Below are 13,224 nucleotides of genomic sequence, written 5' to 3'. Positions count from 1 at the left end.
ATCCACACAGTATACACAGCACACATGCGCACAGGTCGGGTGGTACAGGGAAGAAGACCGGAGTGTAGCAACAACGCACGTGTATTAACCCGAACCGAAACCGGAAGAGGGGGCGTACAATCAAAGGGGACCAGTCAAGGTCAGTCTGGGGGGTTGTACAAGCGGCTATTCTTTCCTGTCCGGGGCTCGTGGTGGTTCGACCATGGTACCTGAAACAGGGAGAGAGAGGGTGGAGAGACACATAAGCCCATGTGATAGACGTGCATACAGATACAGTCGAGTTTCAACTGCGTTACAGGCCTAAAAGACAAACTTTCCGGGGACCTCTTGTAAGCACTGTTAGTCCAGTAAAACAAAACATCAGTTCACACGGGACAAAATAGCACGGATTTGAAGCCAAAGGACCACTCTCATGAATGGGGCATAGATAGTGATGAGTTACCCGAAGCACCCGGCTTGGGAAACTGAAATTATTACTGGAAAAATTAAACTTACTTTAATATTGAGGCTTAAAAGTGCATGGGCTTCGATTCCTTACATTTCGTAGCACTCCAGGTAGTCATGTGAACAAGTTGAGCCACACGTTCGGTAGTTTAAGTCTTTTGGTTGCGTTTACTGAGGAAAACGTAAGTAAACAGTAAACAGCCACCGATTGGACATGTCCTAGTCAACCGCTTAGTGTCATACGATTGTTTCATTCAACTCTGGTGTTCAAAATTTCCTGCCCAATCACATGAACTGACCAACTTTTTGTCGATTTAAGCTCACACATGATTGGGTGAAAATGAATCTGCGGGTGGTTTGGAATGTTGAGCACGTAATCAAACCGGTGCAAACCATGTGACTGGCGTTTTTATCGTCTGCCAATTTATTCCTCTAAATATCATATGACGCTTTCGAGCACGACTGATAGGATGTTTACATCATATTTGGTCAAAGTAGGTTTTCTTTTATCAACACGAAATTTCTTATCTTTGGTGTGATGTTGATCGTAGCGCAAGCGGACCTCACACAGAAGCTGCCTGTGTGAAGTAGCTCTCTGAGAGAGGCTTTTCAGCAATGTGAAGCTACAGGCTGAACTGTCCTATTCGACGCTAACGGGTCTCCACAATACCTCCACAACAGATTGGAATGAAACTGCTTATGGCTCATGCCCTCATCAGACCTAACTTCAAACAATGTACAACAAAACATCTACTTTTAACGCTGAAGGCATCAGTTAGTGGGGCATTCTAAGCCCATCCATGTGATCAGTATGTGACCCGGGTTGCACCATTCCCAAGGCCTGTCGCAGTCACACATTTCTTACCGTCCAGTAAGAGAGTGCTTCGGCTTGTCAGCTTAAAAGGACCGTACAATACTTTTCTTGCGTGGCCTATCCGGAGTAGGCTGTGTTGCGACTCGCAAGTCGCTGGAGGGGGGTATGACTTTTGACAGACATCAACATGCGAAAAAGGGTAATCAAGTCTCAGTGGGATAATCCAAATCTTTCATTCGTTTACACCATACCATCTGCCTCTTCCGGGACCTTCTCAGACTAGAAGCATGTTACTGCCAAGTGAAATTGTTCACCATTCTTTGACTTTCGTAAGAGACGTGCCTTCTCTCCGTCTCTTCCAATGATATCATTCAAAGTGCATTTCACTTCTTGTACGTTATCAATTGCTCTTACCTAACACCCGCAGTTGTTTCGTCGCCTAGACGAGTTTTATCCTCACCGATTGTGGCTCAGTTATGAAACCGAACTAGGCTCATATGACTCGACTGTTTCATGACGAGAATAACCCATAAATCATTATCTATTTCCCATGTCTTTTGAACGAATTCTTATGTTGATTGGCTCTACTAACTCACTTTTACTGAGTCCAGCACGAAACGGCTAGCTACCAGTTTCTGGCGCCAGTCTAGCTTGAACTCATGCCTGATGAGACGACAGGTGTCAAAGCCTGCTCATTTCCAGTCTAATAGCAAGCGAACTATGAATGCTTACCGTTCAAGTCCCTGTTTTGCCACACACCCTAGTGGCTATCAGGTTGAGTAGGCCAGACACATAGTTGGGTACGAAAGACCCAAAAAGTGTGAATATATTTTCCCAGATTACTAGTAACTAGCGAAGTACTGGAAGGCCACTGACTGACGCACACAGTTATTCCCTTTGAATTGCTTCAAATATAGTTTTCTACATCGCTTGAGCTGTTTGTTCGATTACGAATCGGTACGGAATAACTGAAATTGACGTAAAAGGAGCTTTGAACAAATTCACGCACAGAATCAGGAACTTCGTTGTTTTTTGTTACACTTTTTTCCATGCACACGAAGTTCCTAACCTTTTTTGCCAAGTGGATTGCTACGAAAACCCCACCCAGTAGTTAGCCTGTGATATATTCCGCTTTACTTTGTTGTTTCTCAGCTTTTGAGCCAAATTTATAATGTGTTTAGACTATTCTACGTTCTTTAATTTAGTTGTTAACTTCTTTAAGGCAGTTAAATCGATTAGGGATGTGTATTACTTACTAGATTGGCAAGTAGCACCGTGAATGCTATTTCAAGGTAGATCAGCTGGAAAGCTACCATATTCGTCCCAAATGTGCTTCTGAGCGGGAAAAAACTGCCACTGTTCATAAAATACTTGGCCAATTCTCGCATAATTTTGAACAAATCTCTGAGAATTCCATTAGAACTGTCGGTCAACACCTATATTGTACCAGCCCAGAAGATTGTTTTCTGGTATTACTTTGTTGACACCATCATTATGGCATATGATCGTAAAGCGGTACCGCTTACAGCTGTCTGACGATTTCAGACCTTTACTAGTTTCAGTCTGGGTCCATCTAGTGACTCAGAATCACCTTTCACATCGATGGCCAAGATCCCGAATCATTTTCTCGGTTGGGCCTTAGAACCATCCATCCTTCGTTCTAGAGTGAGCCTTACTAAGGTTGCTGTTCTACTTTAGGTCAGGTACATCAAGTACTGTGTAGATTTGACGGAACCCAATTAATTATCTATTGAAAAGGAGGTGTCCGTATCCAACCCCAGAGCGGGTCTTTCTGGGTGTATCTCTGATCATTGAACCACGAACAATTTCATGGGTGCAACCAGCTGCTGATCTACTCAGACGATTGGCTAGCCAGCGGGGATAATCAGATTGCTTTGCATGCATAGTCCTTGATCTCTGTGAAGGATCCAGCAAAATGTCGCCGAGTTCCGGAAACTCACTCAAGCGAGCGTTTTCGTCCATTTTGGAGCAGTTTGAGGGCTGGCAATAGTTCAAGCAAAACGTTCTGAGTAATTAGCAATAGTCTGTTTATTCTCAGTGGAATTTCAACTGAATGTGTCATTTATGATATTATTCAACTGAATGTACTCGTCACGTGCTTCGTTTACAACGGTGTTCTAGATATTAGAGAGTGTTTCAAGGCCACTCGACAAGAAACTGCCAAGAGTTTTCATTAACCATATGAATAACAACTCGATCTAACATGAACTAAAGTAGCGAGCCGCACAAGTTGTTTGGTGCATGTGCGAGCCAGAGGGTATCATCGTGGCACTGTCAACTATCGGACCACATCTAGCTGGTTCTCATCAGCATCACCGGTGACAGCGACCCTGAGAAGAGCACTGACCGGATTTGTAGCTAACTCGCACTTGGATAGAAACTGGAAGCGTGAACACCACGACATCGACTAGCCGTCCCATCTTCGGCCAAACACCGGGATCGTCATGTGGACCTCATCCTGGAAGGCATCCAGCGGCACCCGGACTTTTCGTAACATCGTTCATTCTATTCGGTCCACTTCTGCCACTCCGAATCAGACAGGGAGAACAGTGTTCTTCTCTCAGCATACGTAAAGTATGCTCCAACCATCTTTCACTTGCATTTTTGAATGCCGTCCTTGAATGAAGTACTTTCCGTTTGGATAAAGAGCCGCGTTCCAATCACATCATTGCTATTCATCTGTTATTTTATTGGTCGCAGGGTCACTTTAAGTCTGATTCCACCCTGTAAAGTTGAAAAGCACTGTAAAGCCTCGTTAACCGTTTGCGTAAACCATGTGCGACAAATGTTTGGCGGAAGCCACAGCTTGGATACGAACAGTATGCCTACAAACGCAATGAAAGCCAAACTGATAGGATTTCGAAAATAATCAGACAAACCTATTGGAGAGAGGGTAAACAGCCTGTTCTTTAAACAAAGAGCTTTCATATGTATGGGTCGTATTTCAGATGGTAGTAGTTGGACAATGAATGGCTAATATGGATGGCACTGTATAGCATTTCATATCAAACGGGTTGGTTCAACGGATTGATTGCTGTCTTGAGTTATGTGCAAAACATCCGATAGAGTTTCATCAACACATGCTATACTATGAGTACAATACTAAAATGATGGAAGACTATAAGCCCCTAGCCGTGGGGTTATGCTGGCTTCCATACACTGGGTTAGTTTACACTGATCCCAAAGGAGACTGGTTACAAATAAAGTGGATAGGAAACAACATGCCTATCCAAAATGTACACCGAAACAAAACTACTGTGCCACAGGTTGACGAAGCTGACGTGGATGCATTGAAGAAGGTGCTTGATACAAAGGCAAACTAGTCAGAAACGAAAACAGGGAGTATAGGCACAAAACGGGATCAACGAAACAAGGGACCCGGTCGTACACAGCAAGGATGAAGGAAAAGAATCTAATGGGAGCGTAACATCATCCCTTTCGCCAATGGGGATCTGTTTCGCAGAAGGCGCCCATTTGATCAGGTCATACGATGGGCTCAATGTTGATACACATATATTTGAAGCTTTGGAGGTGTGACGCTAATACGTTTCCCGAATGCAGAGGAGGGTGATCGAACGGCCGAAGACGCACTAGTCTCTCGCAGGTTATCCCAGATCACAAAATTCAGGTGTTTGGTCTTCCATCTAGTTCATTTGTAGTACACAAAGCCACTCCGTCCTTAGGCTGTAGCGATATCTGACTTTTCTATAAGTTCATTCCTAGACGAAGTCCATTCAGCTCTTACTTTGTGCAGAATGGTGGTTTGCATAGGGTCACCTGGAACTCCGTCTGCTGGAAGTCCGTCCTTCACCGTTTTCACTTACGGTAACCATTATTTACAGTAAGCGTTCGTTCTGAGTTTTACCAACAGTGTGCTAACGATACGACTCACAGGCTCATCTGTCCAAGAATCAGAGGATGGTGTTCACCGCGTAATTATGTTCCCCATAAATATTCCGACAGCGCGGCAGTTGCACTAACTAACCCGTATTTTGCTGTCACCTGTTCATAACGACTCCACGGACCAATTCAGAAATGGAGGCTCACGCGTGACAAACGCGTACCAAGCAAACACCGACAGTGAAGTCGTTAAATTCAAAAGGTGACAGTGCTTTTAGCGCTAACTCTGTCCCTCTCTCTCTCGCTATCACTTTCCAACACGTTCGACAGCTGAACAAATAAATCGACTACTAGTGAACCGTGTGCTCAGATTGTGAGTAGCCGGTTACTAGCACCAGTTTACTTGCCAACCTATCTTCACAGTTTTCATACCTGACGGAGATATGGCTAAACAGAAAACCGATCATTTTCGCTGGGGTAATGGACTTGTTTAAAACACTATTTTTTCCGGTTTATAAGTTCTTTTCTTTCATGTATGAACTTGCGCTGAGTGGACCATTGAATGTCACGTGTACGAACTAGTGGCCTGTCTGTATTTGTGTGTGGGAAAGGCAGTGACATGGTCACCAGTACATTCTTGTTTCTTTGCCGCCGGATGTATGATAACGCTCTTCCTAATAAATGACGTCCTGGAGACCTTTGCTGACTTCCTCATGGGTTTAACAAGGCTCCCATGGCAGACCAGCGTGAGGGATGAGGAACAGGCTTTGGCGAGCACGAGGTCATTGTGGAAGGAAAACTACGCATCCACGTTACTGATGAGGCATGCGAGTAGTGTCTTCTCGTAAATCTGCTTCACGTCTCTTGAAAAGTGAGATCTATTACGGAATTTGTGGAGTCGCTTTGTAGCATTTGCGTGCATTTGAGTAACAGTCAATGAATATCCAGGAAAGTTCAGGAAGACGGGTTCAAGGAGAAGATATGTATTCACTTTTGTAAACAAAATGCATATGAGAGTTTTGCTCCCCTGTCCAACAGTCCGTAACTGTTCAGTTGGTGTTTCTCTAATAAAGAATTCCGCATCGGAGGCCTTCTTCCTTTCACTGGTATTATCAGCTAACGTCAGAAGAACCTCGGTCTCGACGAGCTCTTTTCGCGGCCGAGAGGTGGAGAGTGTATGACCTAGCAACGAAGTATGAAAACACTAACCAGTGATCTTAGTCGGATCGACAGCTGCCATCCCGGTAGATGGCGACCCCAGGACCTCAACTCACCAATGGTTAATCACACTGACAGAAACGACTCCATCGCGCAGTCAGTGGAGCGTAGCTAACCGTTTCCCGAACTTACTGAACATGCCATCGCCTCCAATCCTTGTTTTGTTGTCCCACATTCTCCCATTTTCTTAAGATTGAAACTGTAACAGCTGGGACCGGTGTGCCTATGGCACAAGTTTTATAGCTGATGAATTGAACCGACTTATCGAATCTGTTTTCTTGACATAACACAATGCTCGGGTTGAGTCGAGTATTCTCTTATCATGGTCTCACTTTTCAGGAAGACAGCTCGCCATTTGTGTGCAATTTGATGTTCATAAGGAAGACCAGAACGATGAAAAACCGGTGACTACTTCCTTCTGAGAAGCCCTCCGAAGGGCGAAACTGGGTGTCGGCCAGGCCCGACGTTTGAGTGATTTGTTCAGGGATGTTGCAGTCCGACCTTTTTACCAAGAACAACGTTAACCAGTGCCACACGGCATGGGGAGCTGTTAGTCCCACTCTTTTTGGGTGTATTTGACCCAAATGCCTTGAATCCGACTTGACTGACCTCAACTAGTGCAGGCTTTATTGTCTTTTGTACCTCCAGGTCTTGACGATTTTCTGCTGTGACTCAGTTATTTTCATTCAACGCTGGATGGTAATACGCCACTGCTGGATACGTTTCTAGTGGTTTTTCACCTCACGTAAACAGGAACATCATACCAGATGATAATTTCAACCTATCTATCGTACATTTTCCTCTCACAGTTCGCCCATCCATTCTTCATGCACAGTGTCTTCAAACTCTGCTTATTGCCACATCTTATTTACACTACCCCTCGACTTCCGGGCTTCTAGGCTTTGAAACTGAGCTGACGGGTTTTCTTGTTGGTCGTTGACTTCCTGTCTCGACGTGGTGCGAACTTACTGACTGGTAGGTTCGTCATCCGTGCATCTCGACTGCCCCTGTCTATGTTTGGACTCTGTCTCACCCCCCCCCCTGCTTCCTTCGGGTGGCATGGCATCCAGGCACCCAAAAGGTGTTGCAGCTGAACAATCACTATTTTTTTTTCATTATTCTGGTCTTTGATGGGCAACAAAACTTGAATCATGGGTTTGCTCATGCTAATATTTTTAGAACAGGTTAGAAGTGGGGAGATTCATGGGACTTTGAAACTGAACGAAGATTTCCTTTAGCCTTTGACGACCAGTCAACACAACAGGCCTGATGGAACAACCAACAAGGCGAAACTGCAAGTGGATTGTTTTTCTTTCAGGACGGTTCACATGGTGCCGGTACTGGAGGTCGTTTATTTTGGAATTTGAAAGACCACTTTGTCAGTCACATGCCTCGTTGACCTGTCTCGTACCTCAAGTTAAGAGCCACCGAAATACTCTTGTTCCCTCCTCCTGTTATAATCCAGAAAAAGAGGATGATAAATACCGATGCTTTCATGATCTCGTCTTCGTTTAAAATGATAACGAAAGGTGAAATGAAAAACTAAAGTTGGTCATGAGTTTAAAGGGAGCGGAAGCACGAACAGTTTGCTGGTAGTGCAAATATGACTCAAGTAGAACATAAGGTTGACGAAAATTAGGGGACTGCGCCTACCTGATGAGCCCAAAGCAGAACGGCGAAACCGGTCGTGGGCTGTCGATGAGTTTTCAGCGACCTTATGAGTAGTGCCTTACGAATATGACTGAAATGGTTTTTGAGTCACTGTTTCGAGCGATGTGTCACATGTGTCACACATTTGAAGTTCGTACGTTTTACTGATAGCCTAGAATCGGATCTAGCAGTCGTGTTCTGACTGCTTTAATGGTAATCAAATCAGGATCGACGTTTGCAGTCTCCTGGATGCTTTGTGGGTAGCGCGATGCGGTGGAGCCTCGGGTAGCGCTGGTGAGTGTCACGCCTTCCGGCGAAACGGGGATTCTCCTTGAAATTTCCGCCTCCTGGGCCCAAATTTTTTCTCTGAACTACAGCAGTAGAAATGCAAAATCGTATCTTAGTTGAGTAACGACATTTTTTCATATATGAAGCCTAGATTGGACAAAGGCTGACAAATTAGTTGTTTCAAATGTGCTTGACGAATCCCGAAGTATGCGGCCTCTTCTGTTTAGTGTAGACTCTAGTAAATTGGCTAATTTGGGGAGGCCATGACAGGGCGAATGAGAAGAGAATGAGGAATATTCTTGGTTGTAAATCTCACCGAACAACTGTGACTGCGTTAGCCCAATTCTAAATTCCGGTGATGAGTGCAGCATCAAGGCACATTTGTTTCACTTGGCTAGTGAAAGTTTAAACCAAAGTTTGTTTCTTCCCGCTGTGTGACCCTGCCCACTTTACTTGGACAATCCTCGAGCGACCACACAGGTAGCCTGACTGATTTGACCCGCAAATGGTGAAGAGCTCCGTCAGTTTCGGTTTCAGAAGGGAACCGAAAGATCGGACGAGCTTGTTTTGCAGAATGTCAGGCTTAGACACATTAAACACAAATATCGAAAACCCATCTACCACGCTTAATCTCTCTGCTCACTTGGACCCTCCTCGGCATGAAAATCTGTCTTTTTCTTAGGACGGTAGCAGTTCCTTGCGGGTGGCTTTGGGAATTGGAAATGTTAGGCCAATTGACAGTGATGCACCTTCTAATTTGACGGTATCCCAGTATGACAGTGTCAAAAACTTGTTTGGCAAAACCCCCAATATCAAGGGTCCTAGCCATCAAGGCGATCCTGCATGAAGATCCCCCCGAGTACTCTTTGAATGATTTCAAAATGTTGTTATTCAACTTCGTCCGTCCATGCTATTAATGAATTCTGATAATTAGATGGACAATTTTACATCTTAGTTTGATTGGCTAACTCCGAGGCTAACTATCCTCAAGCATCATAGGCAACGTTTTTGAACAAGGAAGGCAAATAAACACGGCTAAGTGTTGTCAACAAATTTGAATTGAGATATTTTAATATTGTTTGGAATCCATAGAATGAAGACTACTTAAACTGCGTCTCATCCCCCGTTCGGTTTTCTTCATTCTGGTGGCCGTGTTGATTGAATTTGAAAAACAAGGTAATGTAGAAGTACCCAGGGTCGGGTAGCTTTCCTCAATGCATACGTCACTGCAGCTTTCTAGCTTTCCGTTGTGACCAATTCAGTATATTCACTCAATTGCATTCGATAGTTTCACTTTAGATAAGGTCTAAGTGAGGGGTAATCGTACTGAACACTACTGCTGCACACTACTGATGACTCTCAGTAAGGGTGAAATATCTATACAGTGCTCCTCGGCTCATCAGCATGGGTTAGCTTCACTGACAAGATGAAATCTCAGTTGAAAATTATCAAATATTTTCACACTACTATCAATACGTTCAATATATCTGGGCTGTTTTCTTGATGCACAAATCGACAAGCAAACACCACAGGGCTGCGTAGCTCCAGCCAGTCATACTCGACAAGGAACTTTACTATTATTACTTTATTATTACTACTACTGTTATTAATACCTTTATTACGACCATTTGGGAGTAACCAAGTTGCTAACAACACAACTAACTATGCATTAATTTTACAGGCATCCTCAGTAGTGTTAAAGGCAGCGATATGCATTGAAAGATTGAGCTAACTAAGCCTCCCCTCGCTGTGGTCTTGTCATTTCGAAACTGTGTTTGGTTCGCTTACGAATATATTTTCAACTTGATGTTTTTCAACTTTCATTGACGTAGGTAAACCTACCGTTGCACACGCTGCCTGGACCCACGATGGCCTCTCATTTGCCACCGATCCAACAGAACGGACTAATGGTTCCCACAATGATGAATAGCCTTCTTCGACCTTCATCCGTGGGAATTGGAGGTGGCGACGGGGATGGACGAATAATGCACGGACTGATGTATCCAACTTCGGGTGTGATCACACCGCAAACGCCAAATTGCTTTTCCACCGATAATATTTCCCTTACCCACGGGGGTGTTTCAACAAGCCCAATCTATGCATGCTTTCATGATGCCCCGCCTGGTATAATGGGAAATAGTTTAACCAGGCTACTGCGATTCCCGAATGCGATGGATATGGGAGCCGCCAATTCGAGCAGCATTCCGCTTTTAAATGGACTGAGCAATGGACTCCGGACTGGAGAATACCTAAATGAGGACGCGGAGGCGACTAGCAGCGGAAGACAGAGTAAGTTTATCGTAATCCACTCAGTGCGGTCGTGAGAGTAACACTACTCTGGTTCGTTTGCCTTGCCAACTATTGTCCAATCAGACAATAGTTCTCAGACAATAAGTCTAAGCCATCCTATGCCTGATACACTGTGTTCATCTGAACTCAAACTGACACTCTAGATCTTGAACCTAATCGTTGGATGTACGGGGAGGTCTTGAAATTTTCAAACCCCACGCGAAACGCATCGTACGATCGTCTACTTTGCTTCGCGTTTCCAAGCCTCTAAACTTCTGTCTCTTTTGTGTTGCTACGAGTACGTAACGTATTCTTCGACCTCTAGAGACGAAATGTCGGCTGCAACTTCTTTAATCCTGTTCGGAATATCATCTCAGGATGTCTCCTGTTCGCTGGGAGATCTTTTCTTAAGACTGTATGAACTATGCTCCCGACGAAGTGACCCGAACCTAATGTTCATCATCTGATCCTAGCCCGGATGACATCTCATCCCCGGTTCTTTTTTCCTTTATCATTCCTGATGAGAACTGCCCTTCCATAGTCTAAAAGGATAAAACCGCTTGTAACTCAAAGCTTTGTTATTTTTGTAAGCTTTTACACTTTGTATCCGGTAGATTCTGTCAATGTTTGTCAGTTCCCCTCCCTACAACTCTCTGAAGCAGTTACTGTCTAGGAAGTTTTGGCCATGGGATACAGTTGGTATCATGCCCACCGTGTGTTGACCAATTTCGGTACATCCGTATCGAAATTTCGGATCTCTTCTTTCCGATACTCTTGTAATCGCAAGATCTCCAACTAATCATTGAAACTTGAGGATTAGGGGCGATATTTTAAAGCCTAATGGAAAAGCGAAAGTGACGGAAAACCCCGAAAGTACATCCCAAGAACTGGCGCAACCAGTAATGGACTGCCAAAAAGGTTTTTGTCTGCCTCAAGGATAGCGTTTTGTCAAGAGTTGACAGCACCGTTTTACCGGGTGATGCGGCGATCATAAGCTAGTGGGGTCATACCTCATTTATCTTTCGTTCGGTTTTCCCAAAGCAAGCGTTTCTCCGGAAGAAATCAAGACTATTTCTCCGCTGTCCGATTCGGGTACCGCGAATCCTATAGATCAGTGTGTCTGGCGCAACTGTGGTGGAGTTTCGATACCAGATTTACATGTTTACCCCGCCGCTTAGCTAGCTGTCAAGGCCAAACAGAGAACAGTTCCGGCATGACATCGCTCACTAGGCCACCCCAGACACATGAACAGCACGGACGCGTGCTGTCACCAATCTCCCTCTCAAGGACTTGTCTTTGTCTGTTCCCCCCAGGCCGAGTGTTAGAAGTGGGTCTGTACGTCGTCACTTGGTCGGGAGAGAAACAGATGTACAGATGCTTTTGGGACCGGAAGTCGCCCCAGTGTGGAGGTGTTGGAACTGCGTGAGCAATATTCATGCATAAATCAGTTTCTGTCGATGCATTGCCAGTAGCCCTCTTCCGTCCGTTTGTGACAGCCACTCTGTTTAAACAAAAATGATCGATGACCTATCGCCTGTCTATGTGTTTATGGGCGTTAAACCGAGGCTTATCGGATTGGCAGGTCGATGAGGTTCGCTTTCCGATGGACTCCACTGGAGAGGCGCTTTAGATACAGATCGTCCTGCCGGTTCCATATTTATATTCGTGTGGGTTACTTCTGTTTTCGTATTTTCGAGAACGCAAAGAGGGCTAGGCATTGTGTACGGGGACCCAGCGAGATGCGTTGGAGTTGTTAACGAAATGAAGCTCGTTGTGAATAACCTTTCTTTCCAGTCTAAAGAGATGAGTGAAAATGATGGTGGATTTGAAGGAATGCGTCAGCATGCATTAGTATTTTTAGCAAGCGCGCTTATTACTCATCTAGTGTGAACCTAAGCTAGTGAAATACACTCATTTGCAAACTAATTTGGTTTTTCGAGAGACTTAGCTGGAACCCGGCTGAATATCTCGTTTGTGCTGTTGGTCGTGGGCTGTCAACGAATTTTCAGCAACCTTATGACTAGTGCATTACAGATATATACATGTATCGCGATATCTCGAATATCGTAGCGACTGAAACACGAGGCGGTCTGGTGCAGCACATCCAGTTCCCTGGAAACATCACAAACGAGAGATTCAGCTGGGTTCCAGGTGAGTCTCTGTAAAGATTAAATTAGTTTGCAAATGAGTGTATATTCGCTAATTTCGTGCAATTTAATTTCAAGTAAAACATAAGGTTGACGCGAACTCGGGGACTACGCCTACCTGATGAGCCCAAAGCAGACGGGCGAAACCGGTCGTGGGTTGTCGACGAAGTTTCAGCAACCTTATGAGTAGTGCATCACAAATGAATCTAGACTACTTTAATAGTGAGCGATGCAGCCATGCAGACGCGACACCTCTCTCAAAACGCTTCGTAGGTAACAAATGAGATCAAATCAAGCCAGACAAGGCCTGCTCCACTCAAAGATTGAGTTTCGAAGAGATATGCCTACTTCAACATTGCGTCGTTCTGAGGGCAGAACGATTGAATTCGCGCCCACAGTTCATTGTTCCTAAGTAATTCTGGGTCTTTCCGATATTCTGTGTTCATTTGGGTCTGATAGAGTATCCATCATACGATGAATACCTCTGATTTTTTAAAACCGAGTGTTGTACAC

At 44.6% G+C, this 13,224-nt stretch overlaps 1 protein-coding gene across 1 annotated transcript in view; it reads left to right on the top strand.

Annotated features, from left to right (window-relative positions):
• Positions 1-13,224, top strand: part of T265_08708 (hypothetical protein) — a gene marked incomplete at both ends in the record, with an annotated part of 60,957 nt that overhangs the window by 42,264 nt on the left and 5,469 nt on the right. Inside the window, one exon of the mRNA XM_009174588.1 lies at positions 10,108-10,564. Coding sequence (XP_009172852.1) covers positions 10,108-10,564 — 457 coding nt within the window. The remainder of the gene's footprint in view (positions 1-10,107; positions 10,565-13,224) is intronic.

Source organism: Opisthorchis viverrini, assembly GCF_000715545.1.
Source record: "Opisthorchis viverrini unplaced genomic scaffold opera_v5_231, whole genome shotgun sequence".
Lineage (NCBI taxonomy): Eukaryota > Metazoa > Platyhelminthes > Trematoda > Opisthorchiida > Opisthorchiidae > Opisthorchis > Opisthorchis viverrini.
Note: the sequence above shows the minus strand (reverse complement) of the source record. Positions and strands in the feature narration are given on the sequence as shown.